Here is a 19,595-nt window from a genome sequence, read left to right as displayed (position 1 = left end):
GACCAGACGGGACTGTATGTTTTTAAATAAGACTCTTTGTGTCCTTCCATCTAGGTAGCTGGAGATCCACGTTAAGAGGTCTATAGGAAAACCCAGCATATTCAGTTTACTCAACAAGAGTGAGTGATTAACTGAATCAAATGCTTTGCTGAAGTCTGTGTAAATTACATCGGTTTGATGTCCCTTACAAAAGCCGTCTATGACAAAGGATGTCAACTCCAATAAGTTTGTGGTGGTGGAGCGACGCTAAATAAAGCCATGCTGACAAGGAGTGATGATCGAAGAGCAATGGTGTTGCAAATGAGGGGTAATTAATTTTTCAAATAACTTTGGAATTGCCGACAACTTAGAGATTCCTCTGTAGTTGGCAGCCTCGGACTTTTTCCCTTTTTTATGTAAGGAAATTATAAATGATTCCTTCCACTTAAGGGGAAAAATCGAGGTTTCCAAAGATAAGTTGAAAAGTCTTAGAAGAGGTTTGCACAGAGCCCTGACGCAGTATTTTAGCACACACCCTGGTACTTCGTCGGGGCCTGGCGAATAAATGGGTTTTACCCTTAACAGACCATATAATAAGTTGTTCTCAGAAAAAAACGGACAGAAAATAAGATTTGCTGCTTGAATGTTTTATGCGTAAGGCTGATCAGTCAATTTAGGAGGAGAATAAGTTGTTTGAAAAAATTCTGCGAATAAAAAATTATAAAACTGCTTTGGATCCTGAGTAAATTGAATCCGGCAGCGGTCAATATAATTCTTATAACATTCAGCGTTATGCACGGTAAAATTCGACCGAGGTTTTTTTATATTTAGGTAAAAGCTTATTTTTTTTTATTTTTTAGGTTAGTGAGGCACCTTGTATACCAAGGAGGATTTGTTGAAGCAGACGGAGATACTGAAAATCAGCTTTACGGAAACAGCGAATCTTATTTACCACGCTCGGAGACATCTGATCGATACCAGGAGTGGTTTCGATTGAGACCTCCAGCGTGGGGTGATATGGATCCTCTGGGGTTGAAAGGGGAAAAGCTCTGGAGAGAGCGGTACCATCAGGATCAGATACAAAACATAAGTCTAAGAGCCGACCTAGCGAATTTCTAACATGATTGATCTGACCTAGGGACATGTCAAACATGCCCGCGGTGAAGTCATGGTAAGTTGTAAGTGACAAAGATGATGAGTTATCAACGTTGGACCACTTTAATTCTGGGATATTAAAGTCGCCCACCGCTACAAGTTGGTCACGATCCGTCATAAGATTAGAGACGTATCGAATAGCGGACAAATGCTGCCAATATGTGGGCGGTTCAGACATAGGAGGTATATATGAACATGTAATGTAAAAAGCTTTCACGGACATAGTGATTTTAACGCAAATACATTCTATGTCACCAAACTCTTGGGATTTCACCTCTTCAGAAGCAAAAGTAGAGTCTACCGAAATGAGGACTCCACCTCCTCTTCGCTGAGATCGATCCCGTCTAAAAGTGGTGTACTTACTTGGAAAAACTTCGGAGCTAAAGATCTCCGGATTTAACCAAGTTTCTGTAAATGCTATTATATGGGATGCAAAGAAAGAACTATCAGAATATAGCTTGGGGAGTTTGCTACGTAGCCCCCTAGTATTCTGATAGGTAAGAGTTAGTGAGGAAACTAGTTTTTTGGGTTAGTGGCCAAAGAAGAGGTGGAGGGTTGGTCAGTGGTTCCGATATTGGGAAGTCTTTTTTTTTCACGGAACTAGGCTGATGTTCTTGGACGAAAAGATTCTCTGGCCAAAAACTGGGAGAACAAATCGTCTTGAACATCAGCGCGGGCACACGAATCTTGAAAGAAGACGTGCGCCGTGTATAATTATATTTAAATTTTTGTATGTCCTCCAATCAATCAATCTCTGAAGTATCAGGGGCAAGCCGAGAAACAAATATATGTTTCGATGGAGGAATCACCTGTAAGGGTTTTGGTGTCGCAGGTACGAGAACTGCAGCATCAGTCGGTGCCGGTGGTCCGGACTGTGGAATACCCTTTTGGGTGACTCTAATGGGTGTTTCGTTCCCTAGGACCTGTGGCATCACTTGAAGGTATGCCATGGCGGACATATCGGACAATTGCTCATTATCCCTGAGAAATTCGGAGGAATTTTTCTCAGTTGTAGCCCTTGGGGTGGCCAGAGATATAAGCGGCTGCATTTATGTCGGTTGAGCAGGCTGAGGCGGATCAGAAACAGCGGATTTCTTATGCTTAGGGGACTTATTTAGCAGCTGAAGGCCACTAAACTGAGTGTCCAGCGCACAGAGCTGTTCATTAATTTTACGAAAACCAGTGATCAGCTCTTTAAATCCATTTTTGGTCTGTCTCATGAACGACCTCATTTCGCCTTGCACAGCACGACAATTTCCACAACAATAATGTATCCCAGACCTACGGGAAATGGCATCCGAAACTGATGCAGTGAAACCGGCACACTTGCCGTGCACGACGTTTTCACATAACCAGCAATGGATGCTAGGCTGGGATGTGGAAATTGTCTTGTTACAAGACTTAATGGCACAGACCAGTTTAAATTCCATTTTATTTATTTATTTTTTTTTTTTATTTAATAAAACAAAAATTAATATTTAAAAAGTTAAAAAACACAATACCTTGAACCACTGTGCCAAACAAGAAGCCGAAGCGGGAGCTTTGAAAGAGTGCAAAAGAGAAATGCAGAAATATAGATAAGCCGGGGAAGAAGCAGAGCTGAGCTATGCTTGGAATATAATTTAGACAAATTATTTATTCGACTCCAAATATACCACAGCACTCGCGAAGCGATACGGTTTAGGCTTTAAGATTGTTAAGATTCACAAGATTTAATTCACAAAGTATGTAAACACCGGTTTACCAATATTTGTCATAAACGCAGTGCGCACAAAAAAAACACGACCGTTCGCTTGAAAGAAAGAGAGGGAAGTTGAAGTTTGGCGATTCATCATGAATAGACTTACGTCTGAACAACGCTTGAACGCGTCTGAGCAATAGTCCAATTTTATTTCGAAAATATAGTATTGTGCGGAATACGTATCACGCACTAGGTCCATTTAATCGTCTACAACATCGTCCATCAAATCAGCTAATTCGATTCACCATGGAACGTTTTTGCACCACGTTTACTCTTATTGATAACTTGCATCCCCAGAGACGCAGTACGGTGTGTACAAAAGAAGGTATTGCTACTGTAGAGCGTAGCATTGAGGAAGAACCAAATGAGTCCATCCGCCATCGAGCACAGGAATTAAATCTGTGTCCATCCCATTTATGGAAGATTTAGCGGTAGGGTCTTGGTTTTCATGCTTACAAAATGCCCCTCGTGGAAGAATTGAACATATTAACATGTCACAGAACTCGTGACACACTCGATTTATTGAAAGACACTTCCGGTTGCCGCCTAATTTCGTTTTTGGACCTGTGAATAGGGCTCCAAGATCTTGTGATTTAACACCGTTCGACTTCTTTCTGTGGGGCAATGTAAAGTCATTGGTCTATTCGGATAGACCTAGATTGACCATTTGGAATACCACATTCGTCGTGTTATTCCTGATATACGACAACAACCAATGAGACCTATGATTTTTACCTAGTCGATCTCTCTGGTCATTTATTATAATACGGGCTTTGTTCAAACTAGCTACTAATATTACTCCATATTTGTTGATGGTATTGTATTTTGATGATTTGTTTAATTTTGAAAATCGAAAATCGCAAGCATTTATTTTGTAGCGTGTACAATTTATAAAAGCGTTTGCTAACACAACGATTTTTATCAATAATATAGTAAACGGGTATGCCAATTTTTTCTGACTCTATTTTAATGTTTACTGTCGAGAGCAGCCGCTGGCAGAAGCCGACTCTCTCTCGGCTGCTCGACTTAAACGGGCCTTTCTTTAGACAGTTTTGTCGTCGCAATGTCTAGGCCTGTCCGCCCTTTCCGTTATCGAGAACTTTAGCTTCGCAATGTCTAATCGGACAAAAAAGTCCCTGCATGCACCATAAACTGGTAATGATGATCATACGGTTTCATCTGCATGCAGAATAAACATTCTTATAACGTTTAAATAAATTAATTCGTCTTTGTATTTTGTGCGGATTAAGGTCATGAAAAATCTCAATGACCAAACAATTACATTTGCCAAGAATCGGCTGTTTTTGTCCTTATTAATCGCATATTGGGGTATTGTCTAAAATTCTATATTTCAACCCTTTTATGTGTGGCGTATGATTACTAGTAAGGTTTTCTTTGTCTATACCATTATTCATAAAAAAAGAGGGTTGGAATACAAAAGTATCTCTAATCTAAGCTTTGTATACCCGAATGCTATTGCGCATGGGTTTGCTTATCACATAGAAGAGAAAAAAATGTGTTAGTTTACATATTACTGGTTAATAATATTGTGTTTTATAAAAATCAACATCAGATATATATTTTGAGAAAATAGCAGCGCTTTTCCGCATTGACCGGCATATTATGCAGCCTTTATTGCGTTACTTTGCTCACTTGCAAAGTTGCTGCTCCAGGACAGCGAGATTCTTCTCGTAATGTTCTTTCTCCTAGGGAGATCAACTATCTTTATGAAGTCCTTGATGAATCCTCGTTATTATTATTGTTGGAGGAGCTTCCCTTTCGTACACTTTCCTTCTTCTTCTTGCGCTATCGTTTCCTTACGTGCATTGTACTCAGCTATCGTGAGTGGGCGTGGTCCATGGGATGGACACACCGCTAAAGCATCTTGTAGGCGTGGTGCAATCCTTTGCTCAACAGAAGATGTCTCCCCAAATCCGGCGTTGCTCATTTAAGATTTCTATCCAACGTAGGTGCAAGCAACGACTGCCTCTGAAGCTTTATGTTATTTTATTTATTTACTTATTTTTAATTTTTTGGACATATTTTTGACATATTAGCATACACATCATTTGAGTGTATTTCACATTCACTATATCATCGGTGATCACAGGCCGGCTATCAAAAAGATAAACAATTTCCAGCTCCAATCAAAAAGAAAACAATTTCTTAAATAAAGAAGACAAATTGTTGTACAATGTATACCTGGCGCAAGGTGTAGATACGGAAATAAATAGTGAATTTGACGTTCATTCTAATATGTAAAACTTACACATCCCTACCTAAGAATTAACACCGATTTTTGGAAGAGAAATCAATACTCCGACAACGAGTTATATGCTTTAAGAAATGTTTGTTATGCTGTGCCAACTCAGGTTAGATATTTTGGCGATTTGTAGAATAACTAGATCCTTCCGACCTCTTGGTTACCAATTTCTAGGTCTAATTTTGCTGAACACAATCCATTTCGCGTTATTTGTAAAAATTACAGCTCATTGTCCCGGGGATACCGAAACTATCCCTAGATGTAATTAAATAAAAAATTATGGAATCTCTTTTAGCTTAATTATCCTTATTTTTAGTTATAATAATCTAAAATAAAAAATAATTGTTAATAAATAAATAAATAAAATAATTTAAAATTCCTTTTTTTTAATTATTATTAATTTATTCTTAACAGGTGTCGATTGAACGAGAGTTCTTTACTAATACTGATCCTGACTAATAACTAAATCGATTAAGCCAGGATGTTCTGGAGGACGTCTTTCAGGTAAAACTTTATCCCAGCTTTTTGGACTTAACCATTTCTTCCTTGGATATTTTTGAAAATGATGAAGAAATATCGTTAAGCGATCAAATATAGAATTGAAAAAGCTAAAATTATTCCAAACCAACTTATTAAGAAAAAATCATTTTTAATCCCAAGAAGTAGCCATAAAATTGGTCCTTTTCTACTTCTTGAATTTTCGCTGCTAATCGAAAGCCACAATTCTGAAAATCAAAAGCAACCGAATATCAATAGTCGACTCATGCTGCAGCAGAAACAAGCCACAGCGCAGCATTTCATTTTCACGACCGCGACTTTTAACGACCACCGAAAGTTGCCGGCTGCTGTAGCTTTGACTTACGCTCATGATCGAAAGCCGCAGCAAACCAGTAAGCAGAACAATTTAAATCGGCGACTGCCGCTGCTGTTTCTTTCATATTGACTGCTTTAAAATTTATGCTTTTGCTTCGTGTTTTTTTGGAAGCAGAGGCAAATACTCATTTTGAAAAGTCGCTCCCAATTGAAGCAGCTGGCAGCAAATACATATATTACTTTTGTACTGCGACTGCAGTTTTTTAAACACTGGTTAAAAATAGTAACTTTGGTATTTTTAAATATTAAAGGTTTTTTAAAATTGATTTTTTTTTTAAGTTTGAATTCCTATAAATTGGTTTTATTATTAAATTCTCATAACGACCGGTTATTTGGATTTATATCCGACCTTGACTGCAAGGGTATATCACTTCGGCTCCGCCCGAAATTAGCTTTCTTTTCTTGTTTTTTTTTTTTATATTTTATTTCTACAAAATAATCATAGAAATAAGATCATAGAATCATAGAAATAAGAACAGAATTCAATATTTTAGTATTTTATGTGATGGAGGATGATTGACGCCATTGGTAAAAATAGTCTAAAAACTGATTTACATTTGTATATACACATACATAAGCATACATCTGAACATACATACAAACAGGTTTTTACAAGTACATATGTAAGTTCTGCGCATGCTTAAGGCCATAAAAGAATGTTCACTTTTAAATAATGTTTTATAATGTTGACATTGAGTCCGGACAATATTAATAATGAAAAGTAACTTGACGATTCGGACACTTATTTATATTTGTAAGAGATTTCATCCGAGTAACTGCACAAAAAATTAGTTTTGTTTAAGTTATTTTAAGGGTTGCTTGTCCTAGGAGAGTGGAAGAAACTTTGAAAATAACAGAGTTTTCCCAAATAAGCGAAAATCATAATATTCGTGCACTCGATAGGGGTCCCTATTTTGATACTTCTGCAACAAAAAATGTGACTTCCTTAGTTGGAAGAACTGGAAATCTTAATTGTAGAATAAGGAACCTTGGAAATAAAACGGTATGCTATATGAAAATGTGAACATATACATATGCCTATTATTATATTGATGATTATATTTCTCCCTAAGGTATCGTGGATACGTCATCGAGACTTGCACCTATTAACCGTATCTGAAAGCACTTACACTTCAGACCAACGATTTTCCTCAATTTACAATAAACAAACAGGAGATTGGTCTTTACAGGTATTTAAGATTTTCGGAGGAAGAACATTTTTTTTCTACTTTAAAGTGCTCTAAAAGTCAAAACCCTAACTAAAACCTTAGTATATATGCGATTAGTGGTTAAACTTAGAAATAAATATAATCTGTTTTATTTGTTTCATATTTTTAAAATCAACCCAACTAAAAAGAAAATTTGTAGAAATGAAAAATTTTTTAGTTGGTTGCCGACTTAGATCTTAACTTTGCTAGGCGAAAAAATAACCTCTCGTCTATCCTCAAGATTTTTGTTTCGGAATATATTTGAAACATTCGTTGACGCAAAGTTAGTTGTTTTTGAGTCAAAGAAAAAAAGACTGTTTTAACTGCTTATTATTTTATTTTTTCAGTCTTTTAAAAACTCAGTCTATGAGCACCCAATTGATAAGGTCTTTGAAAGTTATTTAAAAACCCAAATATTTGCGATTATTGTGTTGATTGTCGCAATGGATTTCTTATCAGATGGTAAGCTGCTGTTAGAGGAAAGTTTATTTTTTAAATTAAAACGAATCAAAAAAGTGAATGAAAGAATTTAACCAAATAATTTGGGATGAAAAGCATTCGACGAATTTTATCATTTATTTGATGAGCTGCGGCACAATGAAATAAAATTTGTGGAGTATACCAGAATGAAAATCAGCCTAAAAACCCAAATATTTGCGATTATTTGTTGATTGTCGCAATGGATTTCTTATCAGATGGTGAGCTGCTGTTAGAGGAAAGTTTATTTTTTAAATTAAAACGAATCAAAAAAGTGAATGAAAAAATGTATCCAAATAATTTGGGAAGAAAAGCATTCGACGAATTTCATCATTTACTTGATGAGCTGCGGCACAATAAAATACAATTTGTGGAGTATCCCAGAATGAAAATCAGCACATTTGATTACATTCTGTTAAAAATTTAACTGCTAATTATTAAAAATTAGACTAATTTTAATAAATCCCCAATTATACCCGCAGAAAAGTTAATTGTAACGTTAAGGTAGAAAATTATTCAACGATTTTTTTTCATAGGCTCTCTTTCATAGGTGCTGGAGAAGAAACCAAGTGGATGTGTCTGCCCGTTGAAGATCTGATGCACTACGGCACCCATGACGTCAGATGAATCGGTGGCCAGCGTTAAATGCGAGTTGGCTGCCCCGAAGCGTTTGCAAGCTCGTTCTTGCAGGCGGTGAATGCGTGATCGGCTTCTGATGACCAGAGTATCGGGATTTTGTCGTTCTTTTTATTGCCTTGAATGAGCGTCTGGAGTATGTGTTGGTTCTCGGCTGTTCGTGGGATAAATAGCCAAGAAGTTGATCAAACCCAGAAAATTTTTTTGGTTTTTAGCAATAAGCACTTTTTAAAGTAGCGGATGGCTTCCAATTTGGCTTTAGATGGTTTCAAGCCGTGCTGTATGATGTCTATGTTGCTGTTGTTCGCGTTCCCCCACAGCTGAGAGCCATACGTCCAGATTGGATTTAGGACTGAATTGTAGAGTAGTAACTTGTAGTCCAGGCACAGTGCCGATCGTGAGTTTAAGGTGGATACCAAGGTACGTTACTTCGTTGGCTTGAGGGCATACCGTTTAGTGAAAGCGGAAGACATGTTTGTCTATTAAGAGTAAACGTTACATTTTTAAACTTTTATTCGTTTATTTTTATGCGCCAGTCGAACAGCCACCTTTCCACTACAATAAGATTATTAGCGAGTTGATTTGTTGCTTGGGTTGGGCATATGGAGCAACTAAGGATAGCGTCGGCGAACGTTGACGTTGTTAGTTGTTTGTTCGTCGGAATATCCGCAGTATACAAAACATAACGACAAGGGCCTAGTGCGCTTGCTTGTAGAACTCCAGCTTTGATGATGTAGTCGCCCGATGTAGAACACACTATTGTAGAGGTAGCTTGTGGTTGGATGTTGGCAAATACGTTTTAATTTTGTGCATGAGTCCATAAAGCCAAAGAACCTGGTCGAATGATCGGGTTGCTTCTAAAGGTGTTGCTTGGATGCTGGTGATATGCTGTTTTACCAATCGCGACGCGTGCGCCTCTTTTATCGCACGAGCTGTTCATTTGCTGATTGGATTTGTGGTATTTGTTTCGGTCTACTTCCTTCCCTTAGGTTCTCTCAATCTCTCGCTGAAATCTCTAGATGCCGCAACGAGTACTTTTTCCAGGGCGCTCGTAGAGTAGTGTTGAGCCGATTCCATGTTGAGTCCATGTTCTATGTGGGCACTCACGTACTTTTTGTATTTAAACCAGTTTGTTTTTAGCGACGTCAAGCTGAAAGGGTTTTTATTATTTCAAGGCTTTCAGGGCAAAGAGCATAGGGGAGAGGTCTGATGATAGGTCCGAGACTGCTTTGAATCCTAGAATCTACCCCTTACTAGATTATTAGATTATTGACGCAAAGTCAATAAGGTCTGGAAGGTTGCGTGGGTCTTTTGGACAGTATGTAGGACTTCCAGGGAAAACATAGACCAGTTTATTTCTTACATTTATAATTGCATTGTACAATTGCCTTCCTTTGGGAGTCATTAGACGTGATTTCGAGTGCGTATTTTTGGGATTGTAGTCTCCAGCGACTATAAAACGATCCCCGAGTGAATTGTAGAAGTCCACAAATTGTCCTTCCGAGATTGAGAAACGAGGAGGGCAGTAAACGGCAGCGATTGAAAGGATTCCGTTGCCTGACTGAATTTTTATTGATGTGGCCAGCAAGAAGTTTGTTGCAAACCTTTTTTTGATTAGAACTCTGATTAGAACTCCAGTTCCGCCGTGGGCTTTCCCATCCGCATGATCTGTGCGGAAGATTGTGTAGCCTCTTGCGTTTTCACCAGTAGCATAACGTCAATATAGTTTTCGGTCAAGAATTGTGACAATTCTAGTTTATGCCGTGAGACACCATTAGCGTTCCACATTGATATTCGTAGAGCCTGCATAGATTATTTAGACTGTTGTGCTACGAGCAGCTGTACATGGTAATACAAGTCTGGTTTTGAACAAGTGTTGTTTGCATAGGCTTTTTCATTAATGAAATAAGCTCCATCATATTTTGTTGGTGGGTAAGCATCATAGTTTCCGTTTTGCCATGTTGGTGTTCTTGGGCCTTTTGAGCGCTTTGTGAGTTAATGAATTGGATTTTCCATTCCTGATCGTAAAGCATCGGCATAGGAAAAGCCGATGGTGGTGTTTCCCCGTACAGTCTCCGTATGAGGACCTCGCAGCTTTAGCGAAGAAGACGTCTGGCGTAGCTTTTGACGCATGTTCTGTGGATTTTGATTGCGCGTTGCGGTCGCTTGTCGCATGTTACTCTTCAAATCTTTGTACATCACACATCCTTTATAGTTCGCCGTAGTTTCCACATTTTTTCACGGTACTGTCCTTGTTTGACTACACATACAGCCCGAAGTGTGCAGTATGACATAGTGTGTCCATACTCTTGGCAATTATTGCATTGTATGAAATGTTGCGTTTATGTGGCTCTTCCACAGTTATTCTTCGATGCAAAAGATATTGCACCTGGTAAATTGGGTGCACTTCATTCTTCTTTAGCGATTTGTTTTCTAGCTCGATCTCGACCTTGAATAGGGGTTGTGGCTTTTTGTCTTTATATAGAATGTTAATAACATTCTTGTCAAGAATGTCAAGCCCTTCTCTTTAAGGGCGGTTTTTATTTCCGTGGCGGTAACATCGGTTTTGATTCCCTTTACTACCTCTTGTAGGCCATTTTTGCTTTTACGCTGGTACGTGTAATAGTTTTTCTTAGCATTGCATAGTGGGCGATTGGATCTCGCTAGCGGCATTTTATTAATAACTTCTAAACTAAAATATATGTCTTCAGTCGGTTTTTTTTCACTAATCAGAGAAAAATCATAGAATTTTCTATGTTAAAAAAAATTTGCAGAGGGTATTATAATTTTGTCCAAAAGTGTGCAACGCAGTGAAGGAGACATCTCCAACCCTATAAAGTATATATATTCTTGATCAGGATCACCTTCTGAGTTGATACGAGCATGTCCGTCTGTCCGTCTGTCTGTCTGTTTCTACGCGAACTAGTCCCTCAGTTTTAAAGCTATCGTCTTGAAACTTTGCACACACCCTTCTATCCTTTGCACGCAGTATATAAGTCGGAACGACCGGGATCGGCCGACTATAGCTTATAGCTGCCATATAACTGATTGATCGGAAATGGTGTAACTTTGGTGTTTATAGAGTTAGAGAGTTTCCCTAATTTTACATGGGAGCTACTTTTGGCAAAATAATACGACTATATATATATAAAAATACGACTATAAAAGACTCTATCTTATAGCTGCCTTATAACTGAACGATCGCAAATGACCCAACTTTCGTGTTTTTGAAGATAGAACTAAGTACAGATTCTATTTTTGGTCAGTTGATCCAACCTACCAAATTTTATAAAGATCGGCTAACTGTATCTTATAGCTGCCATATAACTGAACGATCGGAAATGGCATTTGGTAGAAATATCAACTTTCGTATTTTTGAAGATAGAAGCTTGGGACTTGTTTTAGTTGGTGGGTAAGCATCATAGTTTCCGTTTTGCTATGTTGGTGTTCTTGGGCCTTTTGAGCGCTTTGTGAGTTAAAATGAATTGGATTTTCCATTCCTGATCGTAAAGCATCGGCATAGGAAAAGCCGATGGTGGTGTTTCCCCGTACAGTCTCCGTATTATAGCTGCCATATAACTGAACGATCGGAAATGGCATTTGGTAGAAATATCAACTTTCGTATTTTTGAAGATAGAAGCTTGGGACTTGTTTTAGATTTTTTATTGTTACTGTGTAATTGGTTTAATAATGATATTATCATAAGGATCGGTCAACCATATCCGATGTTTACGACATATATACGGTTTTAACTGCAAGGCTCCGCCCGCAACAGCTTTCCTTTCTTGTTATACCCTTGCAGAGGGTATTATAATTTTGGTCAAAAGTGTGCAACGCAGTGAAGGAGACATTTCCGACCCTATAAAGTATATATATTCTTGATCAGGATCACCTCCTGAGTTGATATGAGCATGTCCGCCTGTCCGTCTGTCTGTTTCTACGCAAACTAGTCTCTCAGTTTTGAAGCTATCGACTTGAAACTTTGCACACACCCTTCTTTCCTTTGCACGCAGTATATAAGTCGGAACGACCGGGATCAGCCGACTATATTCTATAGCTGTCATATAACTGAACGATCGAAAATGGTTTTTGGTAGAAATACCAACTTTGGTATTTTTGAAGATAGAAGTTTGGGACTTTTTTTTAGATTTTGCATTATAATAAATTGGGTATATTATCATATTCTCATTAGGATCGGCCAACTATATCCGATGTTTGCGATATATACGGCCCAAAACGGTAAATTTTTTTCACCGAGCTTGTTGGTGAGGGGGGAACGCACATGCATACGATTCTATATTTAGAACTCTTCACATGTATCCGTCAACAAAAATGTGAGCCTTTGTATGTATGTGTGACTGTTCTAATTTATTTGGCTCTCAAATTTCAATTTCTCGTTTCTGTTTTCAATGAGCCAATGTGGTAGTTAGTAGAAGGAATAGTATTTTTAATCGCCGCAGATCGAGATAGGGTGGTAGCGTAATGCATAGAGTAGTTTCTCTATGTATAATTTTTCTGTGTTCAAATCCTCGTAAGAACTTTGAACTTTTTCTTTCTTTTATAATTATTTTTTTTTAAATTTTCTTTAATTGTAATATTTTTTTTAAATTTTACAATTGTAAAATTGTTTAATTTTTCATTATGTCCTACTAATAAAATTTCAAAGGAGTCCGTCCGGCATTTTGTCATCCGAAACGTCAGTCACTTATTTTTACAACAGTTTTAATAGAATGCATTTAAAAATAATAATAATAAAGTAAATATGAAAAAAAAAAAAATATTAATAAAAAAATAAATGTAAAATATAAAAATAATCATAAGACTAAAACTTGAAACTACCGCCCACTAATGAAATCGAACCCAGGACCCCAAGAATAAGGAGCGCTCACTATCTATCTAGGCTACCCTCGAGATCTGATGATACTTAATATTGGTTTTAAAGTAAGCGTTAGAATCCATACCAAAAACAGAGCTGAAGAGTAAGGATAGTTGGAGATATTTCTGATCTCTTTGCTCTCACACTGGTTCAATTTGAACGTTTCAAACTTTCATCGTTCCAAACATGTTACGATCTAAAAATAGAATTCTTTCTTTTCCTCTCTCATCTGCCAGCCGTTTGTCGTGGAACCCGCTCTCAAATGTTTTCATTTTTACAGCGGGTGCCACGACGGGAAAAATAAAAAAATTTAAGAGCGGGTTCCACGACGTGGCCTGCCAAAATGCCGTAGAACCCGCACTTATAGACATTTTTACGGCGGGTTCCACTACGAACGTAGACAACGTTAAGGTGATTTTAAAATTTTGTATTTTGTTTTATTGGATTATAAATTTCGGAAAACACATTAAAAGAATAAAAATATAATATAAATAGATTTAAAATTCAAAAAAAATGGATGTTCCGATCCTGGTTTGAACTCGTTTTACTTTCACATCAGCCAAGCACTCTACCACTCGGCTATCACTTGGCTAATAATATTATTTGAACAAAACACATATGATGTGTTTGAAGCATTCCAGCTGTGTTAATATTGAGAGGAAAGCAAAATGAAAAGTGGTTTTGTCCTATTGAATATGCTAGTTTTGGTTACAAAACATTTTTGGCGGCTATCGCTGCGAAATCAGTTATTTCTACCACCGTGCATTGTCCAGATATTTTTACACTAAATGGAAGTTTTCTTCAGTCTTCTTTTGCACCTTTGTTTCATGGATGTTCCCTTTGGGAAGCGGGACAACAAGAAAGTTGTCACCGTACCGATCAAAATAAAAAGCCATAAAATGTACCGATCATTATACACTACCGGTTATACACTGCAAACTCGATGACGCAGGAGTCGGAGTGAGCAAAGTGAGTGAGCCAGGCCGTGCCGGCAGGGGGCACCAATTTTAATAATGTCACGAAATATAAACTATTTATTTATTACTATATATATATATCAAAACTGGAAAGTGATCAAGAAGCTAATGTGGCAAAGATGTAAAAGTAGCGGCGGACGTAGCTGTCAATGTCGTTAGGCGAATGTGTATCTGTGCTGGAGATGGGCTTCCGCAATATAGAGTTCGGTCGTGCTAACGAAAGCTGATGAGGGTTGCCCCAAAGAAAATCGTTGGTGTTGGTATTTCTTGTAACGGAATGTTTTAACCGGAATTCTTTTGGAAATGAATTGGCTTCCATTTCAAAATGGCAGTCTCAAATTTTGGTGTTGTTTGAAGAGTTTGTTCCTTTACACACCTGGGTGCCTTTCCCGATGTTCTGGTAAAGGTCAATATGCTTTTAGTGTTTGATACTCCTCAAATTTTGGTGACTGCATAAGTACTACATTCGACAGTTGCGCATAAAGCCAGTTGCTAACTTTATTGGGAATGATTAGTTCCCATTCCCTTTACTTCATTGGGAATGCTTAGTTTGGCACGCAGTTCTGCTGGCGTTAGGTTGGCAATATTCTTCATTTCCTAAGATGAGCTAAAGTGGTTTTTTCCAATCTTGCTACGTTGGGCTAAAGAAGATTCTCCAAGATTCGATCTTGGTGCTGAAAATGTGGTCAATCCCGCGTAAATATTTCAACCATAGGTTGAGTTGAGCCCGTCGATTTTTGGGGGAAACCATAACTCCTGCGGACCTAAGAGGATGAAAAAACTCTTGCGGACAAAGGCAGAGGAAATGGCGTCGCGTCCGTAGCAGCCACAGGCTAGGTCGAGTAAGCCCGCAGTTAAAGAGAAAAACACCATATATATTGCCATATATACGCCATATGAACATAGAAGTGTGCAGAATTTGCAAGAACAAACACGAGACAACGTCAGAAAATTGGGCACAGTGTGACGTTTGCGGAAGGTGGTACCATTTCGAAAGTGCCGGCGTAGATGACAAAGATGGCAGCCACATAGCACCGCATAGTAGTATGCAAAGATCACTAGTACAGCCTCAAACACATGAAGACGCGATGGCTACCCCTCAACCTCACGGCAAGCTCTAGGCGTCGATACGATGGTCGATATTGCCGCAGCGGTCGAGCCACAGATTACCAACGAGTACTCAAATAGTGGCGTGGCAAGCTATACCTAAGGATATCCAATATTCAGCGGGGATCCAGAGGACTGGCCGTTGTTTAACAGCTCATTCGAACATAGCACTACAGCAGCCGGATATACATATGTTGAAAATATTTAAAGTCTGCAAAAGTCGCTTAAAGGGAAATCTCATGACCTGGTTAGAGATAAGCTCCTACTTCCGAACCTAGTCCCAGTGCCTTGTAGATGTTTTTCGGCAGACCAAAGCACATCCTAGAGAGAATGGTGGAAAATGTGCGAAGACTAGCACCACCCAAAGACAACGTCAAAGTCGCAACGTCTGTGCGACTATTGAGGCATGCGATCTGAAGGCACATTTCAACAATCCAATGCTGGACAAGGAGCTAGTAGATAAGCTTCCTAATCAACACAAGCTTAACTGTGCAATGAAACCCTGTGACGATAGGTTGGCCGCAGTCAAAGCGTTTAGTGATTGGATATACAACATCGCAGAGGCAGCATCATTAGTGGTGGCGCCATCGTTTTACAAAACGGGCGAAGTTAACTCCCACAACAGTTTCCGCCCGGACAAGGGAGAGGTAGATGAGCCTGAACTATCACGAAGACAAAAACGATCGAACGCGATCCATACTGAAGCAGCTCAGCAGCTCAATTGAGGTGCGTAGCGTGCGGCGACACGCGCCCTCACAATGCCAGATATTCTTGAACCTCGACGCGGAGCACAGTAAAGCCTGTTTCTGCTACCTCAAATTATACCGGAAAAGATGCCGAACCGGGAACTGTAGAATTAATGGCTGTACAAAGAGACCCCATAAGTTACTTCATACAGAATGTGTTCCTATCACAATCTATCACAATCGGGTTTACTGGTTGAACAACGTCCAGACCGTTCAGAACCTAGGATTACCGAGACAGACAGTCAATATGAAAGAGTTATGCAATTAATTCCAGCATTTAAGAGACTTACCGCGACAGTCCTATTCTGCCGAGTCGACATTTCTAATCGGAACGAATAACTGAATGCTAGCAGTCTCTCGCAAGATCCGCGAAAGGAAATGGAACGTACCGATAGCATCGAAGTGCAGCATCCGAGGATGCAGCAGTAGTACTAGGATGCAGCATCCGAGGATCGGCGAACCCACAACGATTCATTTTCTTGCACCACTGTGACTGCGATTGGCAAGACGTTCATGACGACATCAAGGATCATTTCAACCTTGAGGCGGTCGAGAGCCGGGGGTAACCCTCTGAAACGCCTTACACGCATGAGGAAAAAGGTCTCTCAGGAACCTGATCTATCTCAGGAACGAGAAGATTGACGCCCAAATCAAGAACTTCCTAGACAAAGGATACGCGATTAAGCTATTCGAGAACATCCATACATGGTATCTGCCAATATTTATAGCGTTGAATCCAAAAAAGCCGAAAAAGATAAGGCTCATTTGGGATGCAGCCGCAAAGGTACACGTTTTCGCGCTAAATGACTACTTACTCAGATTGCCTGAACCCACTTATAGGCGTCTCACTAGCCTTCCGGGTCAACAAGAGAGCGATCATCGGTGACATTGCGGAAATGTTTCACAGAATCAACATTCGTGAGGAGGATATGCATGCGCAGCTATTTTTCTGGCATGAAAAAGGCAGAAATAAAGTAGACACCATTTGGCATCAGTGGTGCGCCGTTCATAGCGCTCTTTGTTCGAGACAAGAATGCGGAAACCCACCAAGAAGATTTCCAACCAGGTCTTAAACGCCATCAAAAGAGCGCACTACGTCGACGACTGCATCGATAGCATGAGGAACGAACAGGAGGCCATCCAGATCACCAGATAGGTTATAGAGGTACATTGCAGGGGCGAATAAAACTGGTAATCCTGGTCGTCGCACCAAAAATATGCATTGTTGTCTTCCCTTGCGACGATATCATTTGCAGACTTATCTGCAGATCCAATTTCACAAGCCAACAACTGGATGACTTCTGCTGGCAAAGCAAGTCTCTTGTATTTTTGGATCCGGCTCTTTGAATTTAAGGATGAGATTATGAGGCTTGAACTATCCATTGCTCTGTGGAAAACGTCTTCAAGGTTGTTAATTCGGCTGTTTTTTATTGCATGGTAGAGTCTGTCGGATTTATATATTTTGTTTCTGGATTCAGCTGCTTCTACACCAAAATAACCGACTGGAAGAACAGAGTTTTCCAATATAACTCTCGAGTTGATAAGAATTTTGTGGACCATCGCTGTCATTGGTAGCCATGGATATTTGTCAACTATAAGATGACCATTTTGATGGAAAAGTTCTTCAAATTTTCGGCATTTTTTTGGCAGCTGACAAGATAATGATATTATAATAATCCTCACGTTTGAAATAATGTGTGTATCGACGCCAGTTATTTCTGCGAAAGCTTCATATTTGCTGAATGCACGGCGGGCAACATTTTTGCTTTCCAGTCCTCCTTGTTTTGGTTGGTCAACTTTCAGGGTCAGCAGGTCCCAAAACATTCGCTGAATAGTTATTTTTTTTTTAACTACAACCTAATTCAACAATGTTATATACTTAAACCGTGTTTTAGATTGTGGACAATGGAAAAAGATTTTTGACGATTAAAATTTTTGCTAGCAAGAAAATCTTTAGGTGTCGCAGTGCAGATTTGCCAAGCTATGTAAGATTTCGTATTTGTTAGGGTATTAATTGCCTTGCCATTAATTACAGTCAAAAACAACCAAAATCTTACATATAAACATTGCCTTTCATTGAGATTTACTTTAAAAGTCATAACATTTCATTTAAGAGTCATAACTGTCGTGGCAAAAAGTGAAGAGTCTGCATTTTGTGACTGGCCGTTGGTTAAATCCTGATTCTGATATTCCACTATTCTACTTGTTGTGTGATTTAAAAAGTGTGATTTAAGAAATTGTGTGATTTAAAGAAACTTTTGCTACGGTGTCCATTACAATATACAAAAGGAATGATTTTTCTTTTCACCTACATCATGGTAATTGGGATATATTATATATTGGCTTTCCTCCATTTTGCATCCTCTCGAATTGCGCAATATTCGTCTGTTGTGCAACCTTGATCCAAAACCGCTGCCAACGCTGCGGAGGATCGCAAAAGCTGTACCATGTCTAATTTTCTAAAGCATTTTTGCCAATTTTGCCAAAAATTTGAAGAGTTTTGGCTTTAACGCTGTCATCAATATTTTTAGTTATAAAAGTTTCAGCTCCCTTTCATACGCCAAACTTCTAGCAGTTCTGCATTGCTGATCAAGATGTTGCTTCCTAAAAATTCAAATTACCCAAAAAACCGCATTAAACGCACTATGAGCTAACCTATTCTAAATTTAGAATCGACAAATCTAAAACATGTATATGGACACTCACTGATACAATTTTAATCTTTTTTTAAAACCCATTGGAAAGTTCCACTTTCTTTCCAAAAGAATCAAGGACACAACTTGCTAAATATGCAAATTGTTAGAAAAATACTAACGAAACGAAAAATACTATACTAACGATTAGTATCAACACATGGGACTAACCTGAAGAATAAATATTCATTTTTGATTTGATTATTTTATTATTTTTTGTCAGAGATTGCCAATTTTTTGCAAATTTTAAACTGCCCCGCAAAGTTAACCTTTAAGATAGCACGTGGTGTTCGCTTGCAACAGATGCCTTTAACAGCTGTTATTTTAACAATAAACTGTTAAGGTAACATTTTAGGTATGTAACACAGCAGTTCGATTATTTCTTAACATGATCACATTCTAACGGAAATTGGCATACTCGCAAAAAATGAGTTTTGGCCACGAAAACGCGTCAAATTCCACATAGTGCACTGGTCAAGCAATGGTGGTGGATTCCTTCAAAGCTAAACGTCGCAGATGGAGCTACCAAGGTCACCGGGGAAACCCAGCAAGAGACGTGGATAACGCGCCCGGAGTTCCTGAACCCCGATGCAAGAAACTAGCCCACACCCAAGAAGCAGAAGAGCATCATCGATACTTCGAAGCATATGATGACGACGCTTACGAGATCAGCAGTTACGCTTAACGCTCACCATTTCTCAAATTGGTGGCGATTATACAGAGCAGTAGCGCTAGTACTCCTTTTCATCGATCGGTTCCAAGCAAAATGTGCCGGGCAAGACATGCCAGCAACCACGACAATGGCTCAAGGCAAAGATGCTGATATACAAGCAATCTCAAGCAAACGCCTTCGCAGAAAAACTA

The 19,595-nt window shown here is 38.8% G+C and overlaps 1 protein-coding gene across 2 annotated transcripts in view; it reads left to right on the top strand.

The window, feature by feature from the left end:
• Positions 1-5,604: 5,604 nt before the first annotated feature.
• The window catches only part of dpr21 (defective proboscis extension response 21), an 80,172-nt gene continuing 66,181 nt past the window's right edge, over positions 5,605-19,595 (top strand). The window contains exons 1-3 of one of the 2 annotated variants that reach the window (XM_070277505.1): positions 5,605-5,642; positions 6,915-7,014; positions 7,085-7,201. In XM_070277505.1, the coding sequence (XP_070133606.1) occupies positions 5,620-5,642; positions 6,915-7,014; positions 7,085-7,201 (240 nt within the window). In that variant the 5' untranslated portion in view covers positions 5,605-5,619. Of the gene's footprint in view, positions 5,643-6,664; positions 6,766-6,814; positions 7,015-7,084; positions 7,202-19,595 lie in introns of those variants that run through there. The other variant, XM_043213722.2, reaches the window with a different exon arrangement.

This window comes from Drosophila bipectinata, chromosome 2L (genome assembly GCF_030179905.1).
Source record: "Drosophila bipectinata strain 14024-0381.07 chromosome 2L, DbipHiC1v2, whole genome shotgun sequence".
In the NCBI taxonomy this organism is placed as follows: Eukaryota; Metazoa; Arthropoda; class Insecta; order Diptera; family Drosophilidae; genus Drosophila; species Drosophila bipectinata.
The sequence above is the reverse complement of the archived record's forward strand: the minus strand, read 5'-3'. Positions and strand labels throughout refer to the sequence as shown.